The following is a 26,231-nucleotide window of genomic DNA, read 5'->3' as shown; positions in this document are numbered from 1 at the left end:
GCCTGCGAGTTGGCTTTCAAAGGTTTTTGTGTATGTTGAACTTTGGCAACGTATGTACGTTTAATGGCCTCGAGGGTGTCACCATGGTGTAGCAACAGTGCCGAGTGAGGAGTGGTACTCTAAGGGCGGAGCCCGGGTGTCATTGAGAAAGAGTTCGCGTTAGGACGTGACAGCGAGGTGAACCCGAGAGGGCACGTGACCGGACGAGAGGGGCAGGGGGACCCCCAGTTGGGGGTGAGAGGATCACGTGACGGGGACCCAGAGTCCCCACGAGGGTTTGGGAAGGGGGGCATGGCCAAGGGCAGGAGCCCGGCCACGCCAGAGCAGTTATAAGCGCGGTCCCGAGAGGGATCCCGGCGGTTCGACTTTGGGAATGATGTTGCCCATAGACTCACCACACAAAGACCCATGTACAGTGAGGGAAAAAAGTATTTGATCCCCTGCTGATATTGTACGTTTGCCCACTGACGAAGAAATGATCAGTCTATAATTTTAATGGTAGTTTTATTTGAACAGTGAGAGACAAGAATAACAACAACAAAATACAGAAAAACGCACGTCAAAAATTTTATAAATTGATTTGCATTTTAATGATGGAAATAAGTATTTGACCCCTCTGCAAAACATGACTTAGTACTTGGTGGCAAAACCCTTGTTGGCAATCACAGAGGTCAGACGTTTCTTGTAGTTGGCCACCAGGTTTGCACACATATCAGGAGGGATTTTGTCCCACTCCTCTTTGCAGATCTTCTCCAAGTCATTAAGGTTTCGAGGCTGACGTTTAGCAGCTCGAACCTTCAGCTCCCTCCACAGATTTTATATGGGATTAAGGTCTGGAGACTGGCTAGGCCACTCCAGGACCTTAATGTGCTTCTTCTTGAGCCACTCCTTTGTTGCATTGGCCGTGTGTTTTGGGTCATTGTCATGCTGGAATACCCATCCACGACCCATTTTCAATGTCCTGGCTGAGGGAAGGAGGTTCTCACCCAAGATTAGACGGTACATGGCTCCGTCCATAGTCCCTTTGATGCGGTGAAGTTGTCCTGTCCCCTTAGCAGAAAAACACCCCCAAAGCATAATGTTTCCACCTCCATGTTTGACGGTGGGGATGGTGTTCTTGGGGTCATAAGCAGCATTCCTCCTCCTCCAAACACGGCGAGTTGAGTTGATGCCAAAGAGCTCCATTTTGGTCTCATCTGACCACAACACTTTTACCCAGTTGTCCTTTGAATCATTCAGATGTTCATTGGCAAACTTCAGACGGGCATGTATATGTGCTTTCTTGAGCAGGGGGACCTTGCGGGCGCTGCAGGATTTCAGTCCTTCACGGCGTAGTGTGTTACCAACTGTTTTCTTGGTGACTATGGTCCCAACTGCCTTGAGATCATTGACAAGATCCTCCCGTGTAGTTCTGGGCTGATTCCTCACCGTTCTCATGGTCATTGCAACTCCACGAGGTGAGATCTTGCATGGAGCCCCAGGCCGAGGGAGATTGACAGTTGTTTTGTGTTTCTTCCATTTGCGAATAATCGCACCAACTGTTGTCACCTTCTCACCAAGCTACTTGGCGATGGTCTTGTAGCCCATTCCAGCCTTGTGTAGGTCTACAATCTTGTCCCTGACATCCTTGGAGAGCTCTTTGGTCTTGGCCATGGTGGAAAGTTTGGTATCTGATTGATTGATTGCTTCTGTGAACAGGTGTCTTTTATACAGGTGTAGTAGAGTTAACTACTCGATGTTCACAAACTGGGAGAGCAAATCGTTGACAAGGTTTTCCCGCTCAAACTAATGGTCAGCGTCTCACAAGCTGTGAGAGCTGACCGTAAACAAGGTTTTCCCGCGCGACCAAACGGTCAGGGTCAGATAGGGTGAATTGTGATCCAAAAGCAGATTGGGAACGACCAATAACAGGGTTCCACAAGGTGGCCGGGGATTGGACAACTTGGCCACGAACAAGTATAAAGCCAGAGCGCTCAGAGCTCTGGGGGAGTTCGGCTACACAAAGACCCAAGACGGCGGAAGAAGCCTAGGACCCTGGACCAAGCCCTCCAGCCCTTATAAGGGCTAGGGTTCAGTGTAACCAGTGGTCGGGGAGACATCCCCTAGGTCCAGTCAGAGGACACTGAAAGAGTGGGATATTAAGTAACCTGTAGGGTGCGGATGCTTGTACCTTCTGAGTGTAACGGGTGAGGGGACCGTATACCCCTCAGTGCATAGGGACTGTGTTCATGAGACAAATAAAGGTGTGTGCTACAAAAGACGTTGAGGAGTCCGTCTGTACAACACTACACAGGTAACAAACTGAGATTAGGAGCACTCCCTTTAAGAGTGTGCTCCTAATCTCAGCTCAACACTACAACACTACATTTGGTGTCAGAAGATGGAAACAAGACGAACGAACCGTACGCGAAGTCCCGACGATGCAAGCTCCGACTCACCCGTGGGTGCTGAGGGCGGCGCTGAAGACGCTGGTGTGTCTCCGGCCGTCCCACCACCAGCAGTGCAGCCGACCGCCGCGAACGACGGCATCCAGGCTGCTCACGCCCGTCTCGCCCAGCTACTGCATGCTGCAGCAGCCATCCTGGAGGGAATTACCCTGGGGACTGCGGGCGGAGCGGAGCGGCCGACAGCGAACGTTTCCGCCATCGCAAGCCCGGAGGAGGTCGGCCTTCCCGCCGATGGGTCACGTGGTTCCGCCGGAGGCGGAAGCCAAGTGCATGCTGGGACCTCCGGGGGCCAATCACAACACACCGCGTCATCAGAGAGCGACGCTGTCTCTGCAGGACCCTCCAGCAACGCCACGTCATCACGGCTGTGACGCTGTACAGTACATGTCATCGATCAAGCGATCGCCGCGTTCGGGACCGAGTCCGACCTTGATGAAGACGACGGCACAGCTGCTCTACAGCAACGACTGCCTGTCTTTCGCGAATTCTCGTCCACAGGGGGCGACTGGGCGGCATTTCAGCGTCGCTTCCTCAGCCACCAGGAGATGGTGGGCTGGTCGGATGCACAAGCCATTCGTGCACTGCCAGCCACCTTGGACGACGACTCTCTCACTCCACTCATCTCCATTCCCAAGCGACAAAGAGCGACACTACAAGCAGCACTTCGGCGGCTGTCCGATGTCTACGGACCTCCTTCTGCCACACGCCACCAGTTCTACGAGAGACGGTGCAAGCCAAGGGAGTCGCCATTGGCGTTCCGCACCGCGCTACTCGCCATGGCAAGAGCGGCTTACCCCCGCATGGACGATGAGGCTATCGACGCACTCGTCCTACAGAAGCTGTTGGAGATGGCGAGGGGACTGCGCCTTGTCATCCAGGCCGTGGATGATGAGGATATGTGCTCGCTGCGAGCTGCCCGGAGCATTCATGCTCACTTGATGCTCGACCAGGACGAGACCATCACCACATCGGCTACGACAGTGGGGCCTGCCAGCAGGGACAACGCTCGCTCTCCAGATCGAGTCTTCTCGGCGCTCAGCATGACGCTCCAGCGATCACCGGATCGCATCGGACGCCGCGACGACCGGGAGCGGGGACGGTTCTTCCCCCCCGGCAACGTGACGTGTTTCAAGTGTGGCCGCCGAGGCCACGTTTCTTCCGACTGCCATGCACCTCGCCGCCGCTTCTCCGGATCCCGAGACCGGGACTACAGAGCTTCCAGAGCGGCGCAGCATAACCAGGCGAGTCGCGCCACCCCTCACGCTCGGTCCTCATACATACCACAACACACCATTGACTTCGCTCGGAATACGGCGTATTACGCGCGGCGTTCGGGTGACTTTTCGCGGCCAATACGACCCGGGCAGTGGTCAGAGCTGGCCCATAGAGTGGTTGCAGCGACGGCGGGTTCCTCGGTGGTTGTTGGTTCGATCGAGGGGGTAGAAGTGCGCGTGCTTGTCGATACCGGTGCATCGGCCACTATCATCTCCGAGTTAATTTACAACATACTGCCCATGCGATGTCGATCATTGGAAAAGGTTTCCGTTCCGTTTTTTGCCGCAAATGGAAGTTCGCTAGGGATTCTCGGGCAAATTCGGGCGCAAATTGCCATTGGTGATATTAAATTGGCCGGCCCTGTTTTTGTGTCTTCTTCCCTTGCGGTGCCGTGCCTTCTGGGAACCGATTTTCTTGCCAAAATGCCCATTAAAATCCTTATCGATCATGGATGTATTTTTACCCGCAACCACGCATTCACAGACGGAAAATGCCTCCGTACAAGCTTTTGCGGCTTGCGCCGTACGCATTCTGCCAGGGGCACAAATGCTCGTACCCTTGCGGTTAAAGAAACCGCTCGCTCCCATCGCCTCGGTAAATGGCATTTTATTGGGACCCTCCAACACAGCAGTTAAGAGCCTATCGTTGGTGGCCACGCAGACTCTTGTAGCGGGCGTTAGGGAGCCATTTATACAAGTTTTGAATGTCGGTCTGTCCGACACCGTCATTCCGCAGGGGACAGTGCTCGCTCATGCGACGGTGGCGCCCCTGGGGACCGGGGTTGTTGGACACGTAGCGACCAATCAACAGCCTTGCCCTCATAACGTAGACGAGGGATGGATTGACGCTCTTTGCGCGGATGCCGGCGATTTATCCGTGTCACAGCAGAGTAAATTGCGAGCTCTTTTGCGGGAATTCTCGGATGTGTTCAGCAAATCACAATTTGATATTGGCTGCACCAAGCTGCTGCGTCACCACATTGACACTGGTGACGCTGCCCCTATCCGCCAAAACCCGTTTCGGCTCAGCCTTGCGGAGAAACAGCATGTTAAATGGGCAGTTGACGACATGCTGGCGGCTGATATCATTTCTTCTTCCAACAGCCCCTGGAGTGCTCCGATAGTGCTGGTCAAAAAGCACGATGGCAGTCTTCGATTCTGTGTAGATTTTCGACGCCTAAATAAAATTTCCGTGGCTGACGCATATCCTCTTCCACGTATGGATGAGTCATTGAATGCTCTGGCAGGGGCACGTTATTTTTCCACTTTGGACCTTCTGTCAGGGTTTTGGCAACTCCCCCTCGACGAAGCGTCAAAGCCAAAGACTGCTTTTCGGACACCACAGGGCCTTTTCGAGTTTAAAAGATTGCCCATGGGGCTCCACTCGGCTCCAGCGACGTTTCAGAGGCTCATGGAGCTTTTTCTATCTTGATGACGTTATCGTCTTTGGCCGCACGTTCAACGAACACATTGAATGGTTGCGCGCTGTTTTCGAAAAGATGCGAGCTGCGGACCTCAAATTCAAACCACAGAAGTGCCACCTTCTGCGTGAGTCTGTGCGCTATCTAGGCCACATAGTCAGCCGCTCGGGTATTTCCACAGACCCTGAAAAGACTAAATGTGTCAGCCAATGGCCTACCCCCACCTCTGCTGGGGATGTTCGCAGTTTTATCGGGTTCGCATCGTACTACCGACGCTTTGTGGCTGGTTTCGCTACAATCGCCAAGCCACTACACGCTCTTACAGCGAAAGGGCTGAAATTTCGTTGGGGAGACGTGGAACAGGCCGCATTTGACTCCTTACGGAACGCTCTAGTAGCAGCACCGCCCCTGGCTTACCCCGATTTCGCAAAGCCGTTTATTCTGGACACCGATGCCAGTAACACCGGGATCGGCGGGGTGCTGTCCTAAATCATGGATGGCGTTGAGAGGGTGGTTGCCTATGGAAGCAGGGTTTTGTCCCCTGCAGAGCAACGTTATTGTATAACCCGACGCGAGCTGCTGGCCATTGTTTACTTTATACAACGATACAGGCCATACCTGTATGGTCAACGGTTTACCGTGCGCTCCGATCACTCTGCGTTACAATACGCTTTGCGCATTGACCAACCGTCTGGCCAGCTCTCCCGATGGCTTGAAGTCCTCCAGGACTACAATTTTATGGTGTTTTACCGTAAGGGTACACAGCACAATAATGCCGACGCGCTATCTCGCCTCCCGTCAGAGGAATGCGCCTGTTTTACGGGTTCTGGCCAGTGCAAACCGCAAATAGTACGCCCGGTTGCACCTCCTGAAACGGTTTCTGCTGCCCTTCCTTCCGATCCTGCGCCAGGTGCGGACCACGAAAATCCGCCAGCAAGTGACGACTTGCTGGGGATAACTTTGGACGAATGGGGTCGGCACCAAATGAACGATGCGTCATTCTTGCCTCTGCATCGTCGCGCATGTGATTCGTCCTCACGTTCAAATAAATCGAACTCTTTTGCCATGCGCCGCGGTCTGCTCATGCATTGGGATGCTGATTCTTGCCAGTACAAAATTGTAGTGCAATCGGCTTTGCGGTGTACGGCTGTGTACGCGGCACACGAGCGATTGTCGCACCTGAGTGTGCACAAAACCATTGGGTTGCTAAGATTACAATTATACTGGCCGGGCATGCTTCGCGACGTAACTGATATTTTAACGGGCTGCACCCAATGTGCGCAACGTAAACCTCCAGCGAAGCCGGCATGCCCACCGCTGCAGCCCATCACGGTATCCCGTGTGAACGAGCTGGTTGCTCTCGACATTTTGGGGCCTTTCCCTACAACGCCTCGTGGTAACAAGTACCTTCTGGTTGGGGTGGAGTATTTTACACGGTGGCCTATGGCCTGGGCCCTCCCCAACCAGTCGGCAGCAGCTGTGGTGGACGCCTTTGTTCAAGGCTATGTGCTGGACAAGGGCGCTCCAGAACGGTTGCTGACCGATCAGGGAAGACATTTTTCAAGTACCCTGCTGAGTGAGGTATGCCGCCTGTTGGGCACTAAGAAGGTGCGCACTTCGCCCTATCACCCCCAAACAGATGGCATGGTGGAGCGGTTGCATAGAACCCTCACTTCTATGCTATGCCATCAGGTTGACGAATCCCACGTAGACTGGGACCTGCAGATCCCAGGGGTCCTCGCTGCTTACTGCATGGCGCCACATGCAGCGACAGGGTTCTCCCAATTTTTCCTAATGTATGGCAGGGAGGCCATTCCCCCCGCTGACGTGCGGCTTGGGATAGAGCAGCTTCCACGGTCGTCGAAGCTCACTGACCATTTGCGGTTCAACCTACAAAAGCTGTCTGAGGCTCGTGATGCGGCGATCGAAAATTCCGCCTCCCGCCAGCGGGCTAATTCAAGGTTGCAAGCCCCTCGCACGTCCGTGCATCAGTGGGCTCCAGGTGATATGGCGTGGCTTCATTGCCCCCAGGTGCCGGTGTCCACATCGGCTAAACTCCTTAAACCATGGCGGGGTCCGGTTGAGGTGGTCCAGATAATGCGCCCACAATGTGTTAAAATCCGTTGGAGACGACGTCGCTGGTTCGTGCACCCCTGTCGTCTGAAGCCATTTGTTGCTCCGCGCGGCTCTGCATCACACTCAAAACACGAGGGCCGAGCGTGTGATATGCCCGACGAGCCGGATGTGGCCCCGTTAGAACCTAACCTACAGCGCAGACGTGTCATTCCTCCCGCAGATGATGCGCGACTGAGGGAGCCGGGCGAGCCACGAGTCTCTGCAGAAAGGCCTCTGGGCCCACCCAACATGTTTGCCAGGTTGCCCGACCCACCCAACATGTTTGCCAGGATGCCTGACCCATCTGCACCAAGAGTCTCTGCAAAGAGACCTTCTGACCCACCCAACATGTTTGCCAGGATGCTGACCCGCCCAACATGTTTGCCAGGCTGCCCGACCCGTCTGCTCCAAGGGTCTCCGCAGAGAGGCCTCCTGCCCCTGCTGACATTTTTGCCAGGACGCCTGGTCAGCCTGCAGCCCGGAAAAGGGCACCCATCCCCTACGACGGGCCCGCGAAATACACACGGGCTAGATCGCGTCGCTTTTCTTGATTGCCCATCATCTTTTTTGGGGCAGCTGAATGCTGCATGCGTTATGCGTCGCGAATGTCGTTAATTGTGATTGGTTCTGACCATGTACATATGTTGCGTTGTTGATGGGGGGGGGGGGGTATTTATAGTGGGTGTTCCTGTTCCTGTTGGTTTTGGCACACACTTTGGTTCATTGATTGCGATTTTTCTGCTTGTAACAGCCTGGACGGCTGAGGCTTCCGAAGGGGAGGGTGATGTAGTAGAGTTAACTACTCGATGTTCACAAACTGGGAGAGCAAATCGTTGACAAGGTTTTCCCACTCAAACTAACGGTCAGGGTCTCACAAGCTGTGAGAGCTGACCGTAAACAAGGTTTTCCCGCGCGACCACACGGTCAGGGTCAGATAGGGTGAATTGGGATCCAAAAGCAGATTGGGAACGACCAATCACAGGGTTCCACAAGGTGGCTGGGGATTGGACAACCCGGCCACGAACAAGTATAAAGCCAGAGCGCTCAGAGCTCTGGGGGAGTTCGGCTACACAAAGACCCAAGACGGCAGAAGAAGCCTAGGACCCTGGACCAAGCCCTCCAGCCCTTATAAGGGCTAGGGTTCAGTGTAACCAGTGGTCGGGGAGACATCCCCTAGGTCCAGTCAGAGGACACGGAAAGAGTGGGATATTAAGTAGCCTGTAGGGTGCGGAGGCTTGTACCTTCTGAGTGTAACGGGTGAGGGGACCGTATACCCCTCAGTGCATAAGGACTGTGTTCATAAGACAAATAAAGGTGTGTACTACAAAAGACGTTGAGGAGTCCGTCTGTACAACACTACACAGGTAACAAACTGAGATTAGGAGCACTCCCTTTAAGAGTGTGCTCCTAATCTCAGCTCATTACCTGTATAAAAGACACCTGGCAGCCAGAAATCTTTCTGATTGAGAGGGGGTCAAATACGTATTTCCCTCATTAAAATGCAAATCAATAGATACAATTTTTGACATGCGTTTTTCTGGATGTTTTTGTTGTTATTCTGTCTCTCACTGTTCAAATAAACCTACCATTAAATTATAGACTGATAATTTTTTTGTCAGTGGGCAAATGTACAAAATCAGCAGGGGATCAAATATTTTTCCCTCACTGTACGAACCACACAGATACGCATAGACACACCACGCAGATTCCCATAGACTCATCACACAGAGACCCATAAACGCATCACGCAGAGACCCACAGACTTACCACACAGAGACCCATAGTTTCACCACCCAGATACCCAAAGACACACAACGCAGAGATCCATAAACTCATCACATAGAGCCAATGTATTCGACGAAGAAACGGATGAATACATTGACATCGTCCATGTATTGTAGGCATGTAAACCATTTTAGGACTGCTAAGGCCATCTACATTTTTAACTAAAAGATTGCTGATGCAATCTGAAGGCCCATACAATGGTATACGTGACTAATATACCAGACAATAAATCCCGCGTACTGAAGTCAAGTGCATAATCTATACACGGTAGGAGATATATGAGTCAGCAAGCATAACGGTGCTGAGGCAGTGGAAGTCTACACAGAATCTCAGTGACTCGCCTGACTTTTTGACTAGGACCACCGGAGCCTGCCATGGACTTGACGAAGGGGAAATGATGTCGGCCTGCAGCATCTCCTGCACCGCTTGCTGGTTGTGCCCTTTTTCCATCGGGCTAATCCCATATGTGTTTTGGCGCAGGGGTGGGGCACCCCCCGTGCTGATGTTGTGCTGCAGCAGATGCGTGCGTCCCCGGCTGAACACGTCGGAGAACTCGTGGACCAATGAGTGCAGCCAGTGGGCTGCAAATCTGGCCATGGCTCCGCCATCTGGTCCATCCACGCGTCGTCCCCTCTGTCCTCGGATTTGCCAACACTTCCCACGAGCTCTGGCCCCTTCCCAGGGACTCTCATTGACAAGGGACTGACGTGGGCCAGAACCGTTCCCGCCCGCATTGTCGGTTGCCCTGTCCGAGGTGTTCAGCACTTGAATGGACAGATGCTGATTTCCCTGGACACAATCGATCCGTGGCAGCTTGTGCTGGAGACACCAGGATGGGGGAGTCCAGTTGGGACAGTCACGATGGGGGACCAATATCGCAGCGGTCTTAGTATCTGGGCTCCCTTGGGAATGGAGACAGATTCACTGACCAGAGGCTGCACGTGCGTGCGGTACCCCCCGGCTGGCTCCTTCCACCTTCAGGAAATGGAGATGCGTTCCCTGGACTTCCATCCGATCATCGATTTTCATCGGCATTTGCCTCAGAAAATCCGTCGACAACAGGCGGGGCATGGGCAACCTTGTGGAAACAAGTGTAATGTGAGGTTATATCCGGGTCGTTGACGGATTACAACTCGTCACGACGATTGGCTCTGCCGGTCCTGGTTCATAGCCAATGGGGGGAAGCCTAGGGGCGTGGCCCTGACATAATGGAAAGGTGACAGCTGGTTGTAGAGGATTGGTTCTGCTGGCTTTAGCCACAGCCAATGGGGAGACGAGTCAGGGGCATGGTTCCGGGAGACTCTGGAATATTCCATAGAGGCTAACCAGGATTGGGGGAAACGTAGCACGTGACCCGGGTATTAAATAGGGTGGAGACGAACGACATTTGGTCAGAACGGGAACGAATGGAGGAAAGGGGCCACGCGTTAGCGGGGCTCCGGGTTGCCACGTGGCAGTGCGTCTCTCTCTATCTATCCCTCTCACGCTGCCTGTCAGAAGCGTGAAGAAAAGCTGTAATGCAAAGTTGAATAAAAGACCGGATTCCAGAAGTCGCCTCAATGACCTTTATTACACAATGATGGGTCCTGCTACCGACAACTGCCCAATTTATATAGGGGCCTCAACCTGGCCCAGGAAGCCCATACTCCCTCCGTTGGCCACGAAGAACGTCGTCTTGGACCCCTCGTTGTGGTGCGGGGTGGGCCCCCCATGTCATGTGGGTTGGGCCCACCATGTGGTGTGGTGTGGGCCCCCATTTTTGGCGTGGGGTGGGCCCCCCATTGTGGTGCAGGGTGGGCCCCCCATTGTGTACGCGGTGGGCCCCCCATTGTGGTGCAAGGTGGGCTCCTCATTGTGGTGCGGGGTGGGCCCCCCATGTGATGTGGGGTGGGCCCCACATATGATTTGGGGTGGGTCTCCCATGTGGTGTGAGCCCCCCATCGTGGTGCAGGGTGTGGGTGCCCCACCCAGCCCACCCGCCCCACCTGCCTTTTTCAGGCCACGTCTCGCGCCGCCACATTTGCGAGGGCACGGCGGTGCGCGAGAAGGCTCTACGGCGTGCCAGTGAGCATGTGTGCTATTGCCGCACCGGGGAGCATTGGCCCTGGCTACCCACCGGCGTCACCGATAAACATCGTCAACACTTCCCTTGGCGAAGTCAACACCGGGTCTCGACGTCACCCCCGGCCCAAATGCCACCACCAGCCCCAACGCAACCTCGGGACCTGACTCCAACCCCGGGCGCGATGCCACCCGCAGTGATGGCTCCGACTCAGCTGCTGGAGGTCCGTCCTGAGCTGCCGTGGAGACAGCACGCGGGCAGTGGTTCAAGCATGGCGGTTTGTGTCGCTGGCCCTGGTAACGCCACGGTAAATGGGCCGACTGCTCCCTCCCACGGTGCCCACCACCTGGCCCACCAGTCGCGCCCAACCCATGACCTGTTCATGGGCCGACAGGATCCGGGCGGCCTACAGTGAGGTAAGCTCGTCGGGCGTCACCACCGGCATAACAACGCCGGCACGGCAAGCGTAGGCGGCAAGGTGCTTGACCACGAGGTTCTCGAGTGCCTCGTCAGCCAGGCGAGGGAAGGCTCTCCTTGCCAACACCAGCACTGCACCCCTGTAGGCTAGAGTTTAACTCTCTGGCAGAGGTCGCAAACGGGTTTTGATTCCTTACCCGTACCCGGCCGCACCAGGGTCGCAAACGGGTACCCGTAGCCGTACCTGGCCGTACCCGTACCCTACCCGTGTCCGGCCGGGTACGGATAGGGTACGGGTATCGGGTACCTGATTGCGACCTCTGGGATGAAGCCATGTTGCAGGCGCGGGTGGGTTGATTCTATGAACTTGAATTGTGAGAAGAGACAAGACCTTGGGAAATGAGTGACAAACAGTTACTCACCAGTGAATCACTGTTTACCCGTACCCGTTCCCGGCCGCACCAGGGTCGCAAACGGGTACCCGTAACCGTACACGGCCGGGTACGGGTAGCCGGGTATCGGGTAGGGTACGGATATCGGGTACCCGGTTGCGACCTCTGCTCTCTAGCCCCCACTGGCGGTCCTGAAACTGTCTGAAGGCGCCCCAGGCAGGTGAGTAGATTTCCTTCAAAGCCTCGTAGGCTGCCTGTAGCGTGGTCTTGCTGCGCACGGGAAGGGAGGTGTAAGAGGCGAGCACATCATCATCCAGAACTGATGCCAGCACTCATAGCACCTCCTGTCCGACCATTTCATTCACATTTTTGTAACTTATTTGTTTGCCTTTCCTATACTTTGCACTGCTATCGCGTTTGTATTGTTAATTGTTGCTGTAACGATCTGACTCCCGTGCCCCTGACTGGACGTCAGTGAAAAACACATTTATTGATCATCGAATTTACAACCCCAACCTAAATAAGTAATCTGATTCTGACTGATTTCCACCACCTGTTACAAGGGGCGTCGTTGGCGACGTTTCAACACCGTGAAATGACAAGAAAAGTTGCAAACTCGAGCAAGATTAATTTAATTTCAAAAAGTAAAATCAATTAAAAGTCGCCCATCTTCCAAGCAACATACTGCATGCATTTTGTTTGACAACTGTGTGTTGAGTGGGAGATCATAGAACGACAGGTATATGCATTGTAATCAGGTACAGGCGATATCCCTCGATTCACGAACGTTTCGGTTTACGAAGTTTCGCGTGAACGCGATTTACAAATGACAGACGCTTTTTTGTCTTTCGAGTAAAACTAAATTGATTTTGTCTTGTAACCAGGTGTAAGGCACCACGACTGAGCTGGTGTAGCTTTCTTTCAGAAGCGACCTGGGCCATCACAAACGATGGCAGCTTAACCAAATGGCATGACGTCATCATCATCATCTGGAAATTTCTAGCAGCAGGCAAAAACCCTGAACGCACGGTGATGTTGATACTAAGTGTGAAGATGAAACATGAAACATCGGATGACCACGGTGAGAGAGACACGCACATTCCAAATACAGCAGCAGGCATCGTCAGGGTAGGGATCAAACTCATGACCTTCTGTAGACCAGGCAAGGGAAGTTAACAGCTCCCGAGCCATGGTGGCGCAATCAACTAAATCGAATTTCTACGTAATAGAATTTCCTACAACACTCGCCCATCTAACGAGAAAGCCACCGGAGAGGCTACGTCATCAGACATCTGCGACAAAGAGCTGCGTAGGTCATCAGATTTCCTCCCCCTCTCCGTCTAAATAAAGATTCCGATCTGCGACAGTATTATGGTATCGCTATACAGTACAACGGTAACGTCTCCACATCAGCCTTTTCCAGTCATTCCAACATGCAGCAATATGTTTTTATTAATAGTTCTTTCAAATGTATTATTATTTAATCGTTGTAATTATTCACGTTCTTTAATAATGTTATTACGCTTTTTTTAATTCTCAAAAGTGACAAAGATGTATTGCAATTTTTTGGTTGGAATGACTGTCCGATACACCCCCGAAGTTTTAGTATTAAACCAAACGGGTTAAGCCGTTGCGAATTACAAATTTAGTTTTATTTCCATGTCTGTGTTTTAGATGTTCGGGAAACGCATCCCATTCTGTAAATCGAGCGGTACCTTGTACATGCCATTGGAAAGGGTCACACAAATCTGCTACCCCACCCACCACCCCAACCTTGAGTATAGGACTTCCTTTCACCCCTCAATCATCCGCACACTCTCTGAACACCCTACATGACCCGTTCCCAGTCCAGATTAAAGACCTTTCCATTATCTTCTGCCATACAGGATCCACTGTCTAGCTCTATATAAGTGATGGTATATCATTCCCCACCTGGGTAACTGTATGATGAGTCTCTGGGTCTCTGTGTAATGAGTCTTTGAGTCCCGGTGTGATGAGTCTACTTGTTTCTATGTATTTGTACTTTGAACTTCTTTAGCAGCATAACGCAACAATCTAGACAATTTAAACGTTGTACAGCTCCAATGGTGGAAGCGTTGTGAGACAACCGAGTGGAAGGGGAAAGTGATTGGACCGAACCCAGGCACGTGGGGGGGGGTGCGGTTGTGACGTCACGACCTACACCAGAGCCCTGCTGACCACGACGCTGATGGCCACGCCCAGCAGCGCCAGGGTCACGTGAGCTGCGCCCACCGGGCGAGGGGCGGCGTTGACGTTGCAGCCATCACTCTGGCAGCACGTGGTGAGCACTGTGATTCCGTTGATGGGGCCGTCGAATCTTTTGGCGGCGTCGCATGCAGCCTTGGTCACGCACTGCTTGCTGACGGCGTAGGCTGGGCAGAAGAGAAAGCACGCGGGTCTCATTGTAAGTAAAAAAAGTATGTAATTAAAAACACCTAAAAAATATTTTTTATTGTTATTTTACCAGTTGGAAGCCCAGCAGAGCTGCCATGTATCCCTTTTTCAGAAGTGACCTGTACGTGTGTATTGAACTTATTTCGTGCCGTACGTAGCCTACCGTGCTAATCTGTGGATGTCTATATAGCCACCACAGCGGCTAAATTGGGGCTCTGGATGGGTGCAATGGGCTGGTAACCCCTCCAGCTTCAATAAATTACCACTAAACCACGTCTAAAATATATAATTAATAAGCTTGTTCCGGAGGCCCCGGGAGAACAGGCGTCTATGATATCTCCTGGCCAAACCCCATTTGGCAGATCCAGGAGATTGAATCTTTATCCTCGGGGCTCCTCCAGAAACAACGAAAAGCCACTACAGATGGCCACGTGGAATGTTCGAATGCTCACTGCGGAGGAGAGGCTGCCACTCCTCTGTCGGGAGCTGGACTGGTACTGCCTGGATCTCTGTGGCATTCAGGAGGTCCGGTGGACCGGCTCTGGCTCCTGCCACCATGAGGGGTGGACAGTCCTCTACTCGGGGCAGGAGACTGCCAAACAACAGGGTGTGGCTCTTCTTTTGAACAGCATGAAGGGGGCGTGGGAGTGTGGCGGTGAGGCGTGGGAAGCTGTAAACCCCAGGCTACTTTGGGCTCGCCTTCCCATCAACCGGAGGCGAGGAGTGGTGGTCGTGGTTACTTATGCCCCTACCGAAGACGAACATCCATGGAGGGATGCAGGCAAGGCCGATGAGTCAGATGCCTTCTATGACCTCCTGTCACAGGTGCTGGCTAAAGTGGCCTCTCAATGCCTGAGTTTGTCATGATGCTGGCACCTGGTCTGGAGTGATTCAAAGGCATGGGCCAGATCAGCTCAATAACAACGGTAGGAGTCTGCTAGATTTTTGTGCAGCCCATGGGCTTGTAATTACCAACATGCTGTTCTGGCATCGGCGCATCCACACAACATCATGGATGCATGCCGGGTCCAAGCAAGAACATATGCTGGACTACATAGTGACGGAACAGCGGATGCGAGCCCATGTTCTTGACACCAGGACCTAGCGTGGAGCTGAACTGCCCTCTGACCATCAACTTGTCATCTGTAAGATGCGCCTGCCATTCTTCCACTTCAGTGGTGGGAGTACACCCAGGACCCCATTTCAACCTAAGGTGGCCTGGTCTCAGCTAGCTGATTAAAGTTGCAAGCGAGAATTTCATCATTGCTTGCGGCTGGGGTTGGCATCGTCCCCTACTCCTCCTGATGTCGAGGGTAAATGGGCGAGGTTTTGGGCTGTGACTCATGCAGCTGCAATGGCTTCTTTGGGAACGCGGTCCAGACATCCCCAGAGACCCTGGCTGACAGAGGAGGTGTTCAGGATGGTTGAAAAAAGCGACAGGCACACTCTAATCGTCTACAGAATTCAACATCAGAGAATGAAGAGGCTTACCACAGCCTTTGGTCGGAAGTTGTGGAGAGACGTGAGGCGCTGCAAGGATGGGTGGTGGTCGCAGATTGCTGAGGAAATCGAGTCTGCCTCAATGGCCCGCAATCATAAATCCATATTTAACTCCATCAAAATAGTAACCTGCAGCGCCACACCTCTTAACATCATTAGGGGAAAAACGGTGATCCAATCTCCGACCCCCAGGAACAGGTTTGCAGATTTGCTGAGCATTTCTGTGAAGTCCTGGGATCGTGGAAATCCCTGGACATGGAAAACATCGTGGGACAAAGTGGGGATGACTCTGCTGAGGCTGCGGTGCCTCAAATATTTGAAGAAGTCACCCCCTGTGAGTTGCTGGCTGAGGTGCCAACTGTTGAGGAAGGCGATCTAGAGTCTGAGACCAGGAAAGGCACCGGGCAGAGATGATCTCCCAAGCGAAATGCTGAGAAAGGGTGGCGTTTGTGCACAGACAGCCCTACATTATAACAGTCTGGACCAGTGGACGGGTTCCGCAGGATTGGAAGGGTGCCCTTGTGGTCCCCCTCTATAAGAAGGGGGACAGCATAGACTGTAACAACTACAGGGGCATCTCACTCCTCAGTGTGCCGGGAAAGGTCCTGGCAAGGATTATTCAACATCGCCTTGCAAGGCACGCTGAGGAGAGGCTTGCGGAGCCCGAAATGTGGTTTCAGGAAAGGGCGGTCCTGCAAAGATGCCATATTTTCTGTCCGTTTGCTACAGCAGAGGTGTAGGAAATTCCAACAATACCTACATCCCTGCTTTATTGACCTGGTCAAGGCCTCTGATACCATCAGTAGGCCTGGGCTCTGGGTTGTTCTTCGTGCTTTTGGAGTCCCTGACCATATGCTCACGATCATTAAGGACCTTCATGATGGTGAGCAGGCCCGGGTTAAACTACGTGGCCGGGAGTCGGAGTCATTCCCTGTTCACCTTGGGGTGCGACAGGGATGTCCTCTGGCTCCCACATTATTTCACGTATGTTTCGTTCACGTAGTCCATGAAGCCTTTGATGGCTGTACAAGAGGAATTTACATACAATGGGGGGCTGATCGATGCCCAGGTGCGGTCGAGGGATGGCTCCCTATTGGTCAACCATGTTATGTATGCCGATGATCTGGTAATTTCCGCTCACTCAGAGGAGGAGTTGGAGGCGCTGCTGCTGAAACTGGAGCGTGACATTAAGAGGTGGGGCCTTACCATCAGCCCCACCAAAACTAAGCACCTGCCTGGGTATTTTGTACCATCGGACACTCCACCCCCACAACTCCCAATCAGTGATGGGGAAGTTGTGGAGAGAGTGGAGAGTTCCCATACTTGGACAGTGTGCTTATGACCTGCTCCGGTGTGACAGCAGAGGTCTCACTCAGAATCAGTCGAGCGGCATTATCTTTTCATCGGTTGCGTAACGCTGTGTGGAAGCTACCTAGTCTATCGCTCCGCACGAAGCTTCAAGTCTTCTCGGTCACGATCATTCCATCCCTTTTCTACGCTTGCGAAACTTGGACCCCCTTAATTGAGCATCTTCGTAGATTGGAAACTATTAGGCTGGCCTGCCCTTCGATCCATCCTGGGTTTAACCAGGCTGGATTGTGTGAGGAGCTCACAAATCCTTGAAAGATCTAGGCAAAGTCCCAACGGTGAGCTCCTCCGGCAGGCAAGAGGCCGATCTTGACAGTGGTGTCAAGATCGGCCTCTGTGGAGGAGACTCGTGAAGAATGCTACTGGGCAGTTGGAGGCTGTCACCCTCCAACAACAACGGAGGGCGGAGGAGCGACGCTCACAACAATAAGTGGAGTGCCGGGTGGCTAAAACACAGCAAGTTGGCACAGTAGGGGGCACAGGTGGTGCACCAGTTAGTCATCTCAGTCAGTCGACCTGTTGTACCTGGGTCTGCCCCGTGACCTCCTGCCAGCGGGCGTTCGACACTTCACGTGGCCGCAATGAGCACATAGCCTGGCACAAGCGTCGTGGTGACGTCACTGCCACTTAGTGGCGAACGGTGGTTGTTGTTTTGTAGATCTCTGTATATGTATGTGTGTATGTTGCACTTCTTTCACACCATACATAGCCCACCGTGCTAACTGCAGGTGCGCGAGGAAGGAAAACAAAAAACACAAAAGTAGTTTTAAGAAATGAGTGTCAATCTTGATGATGATTTAAAATTGCATAGCCCTCAGCGGCTTCCTAATATTGGAAGGAAGAGCGTTCCAGAGAGCCGCAGAAGCAACGCATCCGACTGCGCCGTGTGATGATGCTGTGGCCAACTTTGTTCGACAGCAAGCCAAAAAGCCGCTACCACAAATGGTGGCTGATATAATCACCATTATCATCGCATGAAAATGTATAGTGGCAGCCGAATACTCGGAACACCGTGATGTCAATTCAAAAATGTGAAGGGGGTAAAACCGGATGACCCCAGAGAAATATCAACACATTGAGGAAGAGTCTCCGATTGGGATGCAAAAACCCATGAACTAATCACGTAAATAAACCCAGAAACACATCAGACCCAGATACTCCATCGACTCATCACACAGAGACCCATATACGCACTACACAGAGACCCATATAATCACCACACAGAGACCCATAGACTAACCAGTCAGAGACTCATTGACTCAACACACAAAGACCCGATAGACTCATCACACAGAGACCCATGGACTCAACACAGGGAGACCCATAGACTCATCACACACAGAGACCCATAGACTCACCACCCAGAGACCCCAGAGACTCATCACACACTGAGACCCATAGACTCATCACAAACAGAGACCCCTAGAATCATCACACACACATAGACCCACAGAAGCATCGCACACATAGACCCATAGACTCATCACACAGACACCCACAGACTCATCACACAGAGACCAATTGACTCAACACACAGAGACCCCATAGACTCATCACCGCAGAAAGACCCATATTCTCACCACACAGAGACCCTTAGACTCATCACCACACAGAGACAACATAGACTCATCACCACACAGATACTCCATTAACCCATCACACACAGAGACCCATAGGCTCGCCACGCAGAGACTCCATAGACTCAAAGCACAAAGACCCCATAGACTCATCACCACACAGAGACCCCATAGAATCATCACCACACAGAGACCTCATCGACTCAAAACACAGTGAGGGCGGACGCGCGTCTTGTGAGTGCATCATGGGCATGGGAGTCACTGCTGAACGCAAAGGGTCCACCCCCAACCCGCGCTTTGCGAGAATAAACAACGCACTTACAGGAGCCCTGGTAGCCTAGGATTGTCATGCAGGTGTCCTGCGATGCGAGGGGACACGTGGTGGGGCCGCCCTCGTTGCACGCCGTGTTGTTGGTGTTCGTGCTGCATGAGTAGCATTTGAGGCTGTGCCCTGCATATGCACAGACACAAGACACAAGAACAACACCGATCATCATCATCATCATCACGGGAGACGATCATCATCATCACGGCAGACGATCCTCGACAGACCTGTTCTTCACCTGAGGACGGCTGCTTGCGTTGTGGCCGAAACGTCGTGAGATGGCGGCGCGTACACATGCAGCGGCTCCTCTGTCTCCCATTAGATCGGTGTTTTTATGTTTTTTGTGTTATCCATCTACGTGCATTTGTTCGTCATCATCACGTCGATTAAACGTAAGGCGCACATACTCTCGCGAATTTCTGCTCGCCATCGGCAGAACCACACTCGTGGATATAAACCCAGCAGACGCGGAAGAGCTACTCGACTACGGTCTGCTCCAGAGGCCTGCTCTACCACCGACCCCTACTACTGCAACCAGCCTACAGTGGAAGCGCCACAGGCGGTGTATGAGGAAGCAGAAGAGGGGAAAGCGCGGAGGTATCGAGGCTAGGCGAGCGGCTAGCCCTCACCGGCCGGCTATCCCTACCATCACATTGGCCAACGTACGCTCGCTGGAAAACAAACTGGACTATATCCGCCTTCTTCGTACAACTTCCAGGACTGTGAGTGAGTGCTGTGTCCTTGTGTTTGTGGAGACATGGCTTAACGACAACGTCCCGGACCATGCCATTCAGTTAGCCGGGCTAACATGTTACCGGGCGGACAGAGCGCTCGTCGAGGGGGGGGAAGACTCGCGGCGGGGGACTCTGTGTTTACATCACCGATGCCTGGTGCCGCGACGCTGTTGTGGTCTGCCAACACTGCTCATCATTGGTGGAGTTTATGGTAATTAAATGCCGGCCATTCTACCTGCCGAGGGAATTTAGTGCTATATTGCTGGTGGCACTATACATCCCCCCTGGCTCCGAAAACAACAGGAACGAGGCACTGTATGAACTCCATCAGCACATCGGTGACCAGCAGACAGCCCACCCAGATGCCTTCCTCATTCTGGCTGGGGATTTCAACCATGCCAACCCCAAGAGCGTGTTTCCACAACTCCAGGGACACATCAACTTTCCCACATGAGGAAACAATATCCTGGACAATGTCTACACTACACACAAAGGTGCCTACAAAGCCCGTCCCCTCCCCCACCTTGGGGCCTCAGATCACACCACTGTTCTGCTAATGTCAGCGTACAGGCCGCTGGTTAAAGTCACCAAACCAGTTATAAAGCGGATATGCGTGTGGCCTGAGGGGTCTTCAGAGGCACTCCAGGACTGCTTCTCCACCACCGACTGGAACATGTTCAGAAAGGCAGCCACCTACAACAACACCGTAGACCTCCAGGAGTACACGGAGACCGTCACTTCCTACATGAGGAAGTGCATGGAGGATGTCACGGTCACCAGAACCATCTCCATTCGGGCCAACCAGAAGCCATGGCTGACAGGGGAAGTCCACAGGCTCCTGAGGGCTCGGAACGCCGCCTTCAAAGCTGGCGAGGAGATGGGCCTGAAGACAGCCAGGGCCAACCTGTCGCGTGGCATCAGATTGGCCAAGAGGCAGTACTCCAGGAGGATCGCCGACCGCTTCAATGACAGCAGAGACACCAGGAACCTGTGGCGAGGGATGCAGACCATCACGGACTATAAACCCTCTCCGCAGACCTGTGACAGCTCCACCTCTCTGCTGAACCAGCTGAAGGACTTCTTCGCTCGCTTTGAGGCAGACAACAATACCCCAGCACAGAAGACTCCACTACCTCCCGGCGACCAGGTGCTGACGCTATCCCCAGATAGCGTGAGGAGATCCCTCAGAAGGACGAACCCAAGGAAAGCCCAGGGCCCTTACAACATTCCGGGTCGTGTCCTGATAGACTGTGCGGAGGAGCTCACAGATGTCTTCACCGACATCTTTAACACCTCGCTGAGACAGGCTGTTGTACCCACGTGCCTCAAAGCTACCACCATCATCCCGGTCCCGAAGAAGTCATCTCCCTCCTGCCACAATGACTACCGACCGGTCGCACTCACTCCCATCCTTATGAAGTGCTTCGAGCGGCTAGTCCTACAACACATCAAGTCTGTCCTTCCCCCCGCCCTGGACCCTTTCCAGTTTGCGTATCGGGCTAACCGCTCGACCGATGACGCCATCTCCGCTACCCTCCACTCAGCTCTCACCCATCTGGAGACTAAAGACTCCTACGTCAGAATGCTGTTCATCGACTTCAGCTCAGCATTCAACACAATCATTCCCTAGCAGCTCATCCACAAACTAGACCACCTGGGGCTCAACACCTCCTTGTGCAACTGGCTGTTGGACTTCCTGACAGGGAGACCACAGGCAGTTCGAGTTGGCAGCAACACCTCCAGCACCATCACACTGAACACAGGGGTCCCCCAAGGATGTGTGCTGAGCCCCCTCCTCTTCACTTTGCTGACCCACGACTGCACACCATCATTCAGCTCCAACCTCTTCATTAAGTTTGCGGATGACACAACTGTGGTGGGTGCCATCAAAAACGGTGATGAGACAAACTACAGGAGTGAGGTGAGCAGGCTGGCCACGTGGTGCAAGGACAACAATCTCCACCTGAATGTTGAGAAGACGAAGGAGATTGTTGTGGACTTCAGGAGAGTGCACACCCAGCATACTCCGCTAACCATCAACGGTGCTGCAGTGGAGAGGGTGAGATGCACCAAGTTCCTGGGTGTGCACATCTCTGAAGACCTGTCGTGGAGTCACAACACTGCATCACTGGCCAAAAAAGCCCAACAGCGCCTGTATTTTCTCCGCTAAATGAGAAGAGCAGGAGCCCCGCCCCCCATCATGTACACCTTCTACAGAGGCACCGTTGAGAGCATCTTGACGAGCTGCATCACCGTGTGGTACGGCACCTGCACCGTGTCCTGCCGCAAGACTCTGCAGCTCATAGTGAGAGCAGCTGAGAGGATCATTGGTGTCTCTCTCCCTCCTCTTCTGGACATTTATAACACTCGCATCACCAGCAAAGCAATCAAGATTGCAGGTGATCCCACCCACCCATCTCACAGCCTCTTCAGCCTGCTGCCGTCAGGGAGGAGACTGCGGAGTCTTCGGGCCAAGACCAGCAGGCTCAAAGACAGTTTCTTTCACCTGGCTGTCAGGAGACTAAACTCCCTCCCTGCTCTACCATCACTCCCCCCCTCTGCCCACCCTCCCCCCTTTGCCCCCTGACCCCAACCCCCACACACACATTCACTCGTACATCCTGATCTCTGGACTGCACATTGCACTACATCGCACTACCACACCGGTTTAAATGTCTTATTTCTTTAAATACTTTATTAAATAATATTTTACATTTCATAATTCTTGACTGTTGTTTATTTTAAGTCTATTACATTTTTGATTATTCATCTTGTGTTGATCGCCGATTGTTTATTGTTTATTTATGTCTGTTAATTGTGATTCATTTTTTAATTGCTTGGTTGCACCGTGGGACCAAGAGAGAGGACTGTAATTTCATCTGTGTTGTATGTCATGCATGTAACACACTTGACAATAAAGTGACTTTAAGACTTTAAGACTTAAGATCATCATCACGCCAGACGATCACCATCATCGTCATTCACGCTGCTGCACTATGAACCGGGCGACCTGAGTTTGAATCCCGCTCACGGCCACCAACACCGCAGGTCGCGATCATCTGAAGCGGTACCCTGGGGCCTCCTCCCACGAGGTCGACTTGTCCTCAAATGGGTTCCTGGTGCAGTGGTGGTGTGGAGGAAACATCGCCACTGGGGAGATAAAGGCGGCCGGGCGTGGTGCTGGCCACCCACTGCCTCGTGTTTTCTTGCCGGCCGTCATAGGTGCTGCTTCTCGCTAATAGTGCTTGCCTCAACAATCTGTTCAGGCGAAACGGGGGATGTTTGTCTTTGTACGCGGTGTGTGCAAGGTTTATGTACGAGGCTCGTGAAGGACGCTTCTACTTTGGCAGCTGGAGGCAGTCGCCCATCCAACAACAAGGGAGGGCAGGTGGAGCGATGCTCACAACGGCGAGCGGAGCGTCGGGTGGATAAAACACAGCGAGTTCGCGCAGTTGGGGGGCACAGGTGGAGCATCTGCACAGTCATCTCAGTCGGTCAACCCACGGCACCTGCAGGGTCTGTCCCATGACCTCCTCCTCATGCACCTAGCTTGGCACAGCAGTCAACCCATGGCACCTAAAGGGTCTGTCCGGGACCTCCCCCTGCACCTACCCTGGCAAAGCAGTCACCCCCGTGGTACCTGCAGGGTCTGACCCCTGACTTCCCCCTTCACCTAGCTTGACACAGAAGTCAACCTATGCCACATACAGGGTCTGTCCCCGTGACCTCCTCCTCATGCACCTAGCTTGGCACAGTAATCAACCCATGGCACCTGTAGGGGCTGTCCGAGACCTCCCTCTGCACCTAGCCTGGCACAGCAGTCAACCCATGGCACCTCCAGGGGTTGTCCGTGAACTCCCCCTGCACCTAGCCTGGCACAGCAGTCAACCCATGGCACCTCCAGGGGTTGTCCGTGAACTCCCCCTGCACTTAGACTGGCACAGCAGTCATCCCACGGCACCTGCTGGGTCTGACCCGAGACCTCCAGTCAGCGAGCCTTCGACACTTCACCTGAAAGCCTCAAAGTGCACCTAGTCTGGCACAGGCCGCCATCACCGCCGCTTAGTGGCTTTCGTGAACAAATTTTCGCAACTCGCCGCCTGATGAAGCTGCTGATTGTTGTTGTGGTTGTTGCTGTTGTTGTTGTGGCTGTTTTAGTTGTTGTGGTTGTTATTGGTGTGGTTGATGAAGACGGCTTGTGTTGCGAAACGTCGTGGGTTTTTTTGCTTTTATTATTATCAATTGATCATATTTTTTACTTTAATATTTGTATTTGATCCTATTATTTTATTTTCATTTTAAATGTTTTGTTTTCTATTTACGTGACTTTACCGAAAGAACCAAGAATATGAACTTCTCTTTTCGTTAAAGAGTACAAATTCAAGCGTTGAAACATTCATCAATTGTGATTCGTCTCGAATCAATCACAGTCCGTTTTTATTTTTACATTTTGTCATATTAACGAACTCTTCACTTCGCTAACTATTTTAGTTTTTATTGTACCAGGGGTAAGGCCCCACTGAAGCTACGTGTGTAACTCAGTGTGTGTTGTTAAACTTTTTTCTTCTTGGTTCTTTCGGTAAAGTCACGTAGAAGGGAGGTAATAAAATAATATAAATAAAACATAAAATAATTCTCACGACGTTTCGGCCACAACGCAAGCAGCCGTCCTTAGGTGAAGACCAGGTCTGTCGGGGAGACAGCGTCTGAATTAAACACCACCACGCTTGCTGGAAAGACTGCGGTGACATCGATGTAAATTATAAGCGTTATATTTACTATGTTGTTGTAAATTGTTGTGGATATTTATTGGATATTTTCTGTTTCTGATATAAGTCATGTACAGCAGCAGGCATCGTCAGGGTCCGGGGTCGATCCCACGTGCTCCTGTATACAACTCACGGGGAGAGAGACACACACAGAGACTCCAAATATACAGCAGCAGGCATTATCAGAGTCCGTGATCGAAGCCATGCTCCTCCTGTATACCAGGCGACGTAGTTAACATCTCCACAGGGAGAGAGACACGCAGAATCCAAATATACAACAGCAGGCATCGTCAGAGTCCAGAATCGAACCCACGACCTCCTGTAAACCAGGCGAGATAGTTAACATCCATATATATCGCAGTGTCGGCGTTGCTTTGGTGTTCTTGCAACAACAAACAACTCGCCACGCAGAAATTGTCTCACCTCCGCCCACGAACAGCAACGCCACGAGGAGCAGACCTGGCAGGTGGCAAGTCATGGTTAGAGTCGTGGAGCCTGGCGTTGTGGCGCTTTGGGATGGAAAGTCGGCGAGTTGAGAGAGACAGAGAGACAAGAGTCAGAGAGAGAAAGATATCCTTGGATCGGCGACTGCATTTGCGTGGTGAACTGGGAGACTATATAAGCCCCAGAGACTAATGGGTTCGGGGAAGACACTCCTACAAACATATTTGCCATACAAATCGTTGCGGGTGGTGTCCAAAAATATTTTTCGGAGCTCGTTGCTCAAAATCAGCAAATGTGGCTGTAACGCCAAGTGGGGTGTGGTGGGTGGGATGGGTGCGGTGAGTGACCAGCGCCACGGGCTAACCCAGTGCAATCATCTACACCAAGGCGCATCTGCATGCACACACACAACTGTACATATACACTCACAATTGCATGCACACACACACATACAAACCTGTACATATACACTCACACCTGCATGCACACACACTTGTACAAAAACACTCACACCTGTATGTATACACATACCTTTACATACCAACAACAACCGCCATTCTCCACTAAGTGGCGGTGACGTCACCACGACGCATACACACACCTGTACATACAGATATCTACATAAACACACACCTGAATGTACACACACTCACACCTGCATGTACACACCTGCATACATACACACACTCACACCTGCATGTACACACACCTGCAGGAAAACTCAGACCTGCACTACACACACTCAAACCTGCTTGAACACACACACCTGCATATACACACACACAACTGTACATACATACACACAACTGAATACAAACACTCACACCTGCGTGTACATACACACTTGCATATAAACCCATACCTGCATGTACACACACACCTCCATATACACACATTGACACCTGCATGTACACACATTCGCATATACACTCACACCTGTAAGTACACACGCACCTGCATATACACTCACATTTGTAAGAACACACACCTGTACCTATACACTAAGTCCTGCATGTACACACACACCTGTACATATACAAACACCCGTACATTTCCAAACATAAAGGCAAATACAGAGATCCCCCGTATAGCCTTGACATACTCTCGGGGCAAGTGATATTATCGAGCACCTATGAAGGCCAGAACGGCACGCAAGGGGGTGGTTGTCCAACACCACGCCAGTCTG

At 52.4% G+C, this 26,231-nt stretch overlaps 1 protein-coding gene across 2 annotated transcripts; it reads right to left on the bottom strand.

Annotated features, from left to right (window-relative positions):
* Positions 1-12,529: 12,529 nt before the first annotated feature.
* On the bottom strand, positions 12,530-25,185 carry LOC144737379 (prostate stem cell antigen-like). Of its 2 annotated transcripts, none has more exons than XM_078620048.1 (3): positions 25,025-25,185; positions 19,096-19,224; positions 12,530-14,306 (listed from the first exon to the last, which is right to left on the bottom strand). In XM_078620048.1, the coding sequence occupies exons 1-3, from the start codon at positions 25,077-25,079 to the stop codon at positions 14,092-14,094; spliced, it is 399 nt and encodes a 132-aa protein (XP_078476174.1). In that variant the 5' UTR covers positions 25,080-25,185; the 3' UTR covers positions 12,530-14,091. The 2 variants fall into 2 exon arrangements, with proteins under 2 accessions (XP_078476174.1, XP_078476173.1); XM_078620047.1 differs by lacking the exon at positions 25,025-25,185 and adding an exon at positions 19,337-20,274.
* Between the last annotated feature and the right edge of the window lie 1,046 nt (positions 25,186-26,231).

This window comes from Lampetra planeri, chromosome 69 (genome assembly GCF_965212315.1).
Source record: "Lampetra planeri chromosome 69, kcLamPlan1.2.h2, whole genome shotgun sequence".
NCBI classification, from domain to species: domain Eukaryota; kingdom Metazoa; phylum Chordata; class Hyperoartia; order Petromyzontiformes; family Petromyzontidae; genus Lampetra; species Lampetra planeri.
The sequence above is the reverse complement of the archived record's forward strand: the minus strand, read 5'-3'. Positions and strand labels throughout refer to the sequence as shown.

Coding starts and splice junctions, on each gene's coding strand:
- LOC144737379 (XM_078620047.1), bottom strand. CDS start 19,394: ATGTGTACGCGCCGCCATCTCACGACGTTTCGGCCACAACGCAAGCAG. Junction 19,225..19,336: donor ACGCAAGCAGCCGTCCTCAG/GTGAAGAACAGG, acceptor GTGCATATGCAG/GGCACAGCCTCAAATGCTAC. Junction 14,307..19,095: donor CCTAGGCTACCAGGGCTCCT/GTAAGTGCGTTG, acceptor TCTTCTGCCCAG/CCTACGCCGTCAGCAAGCAG.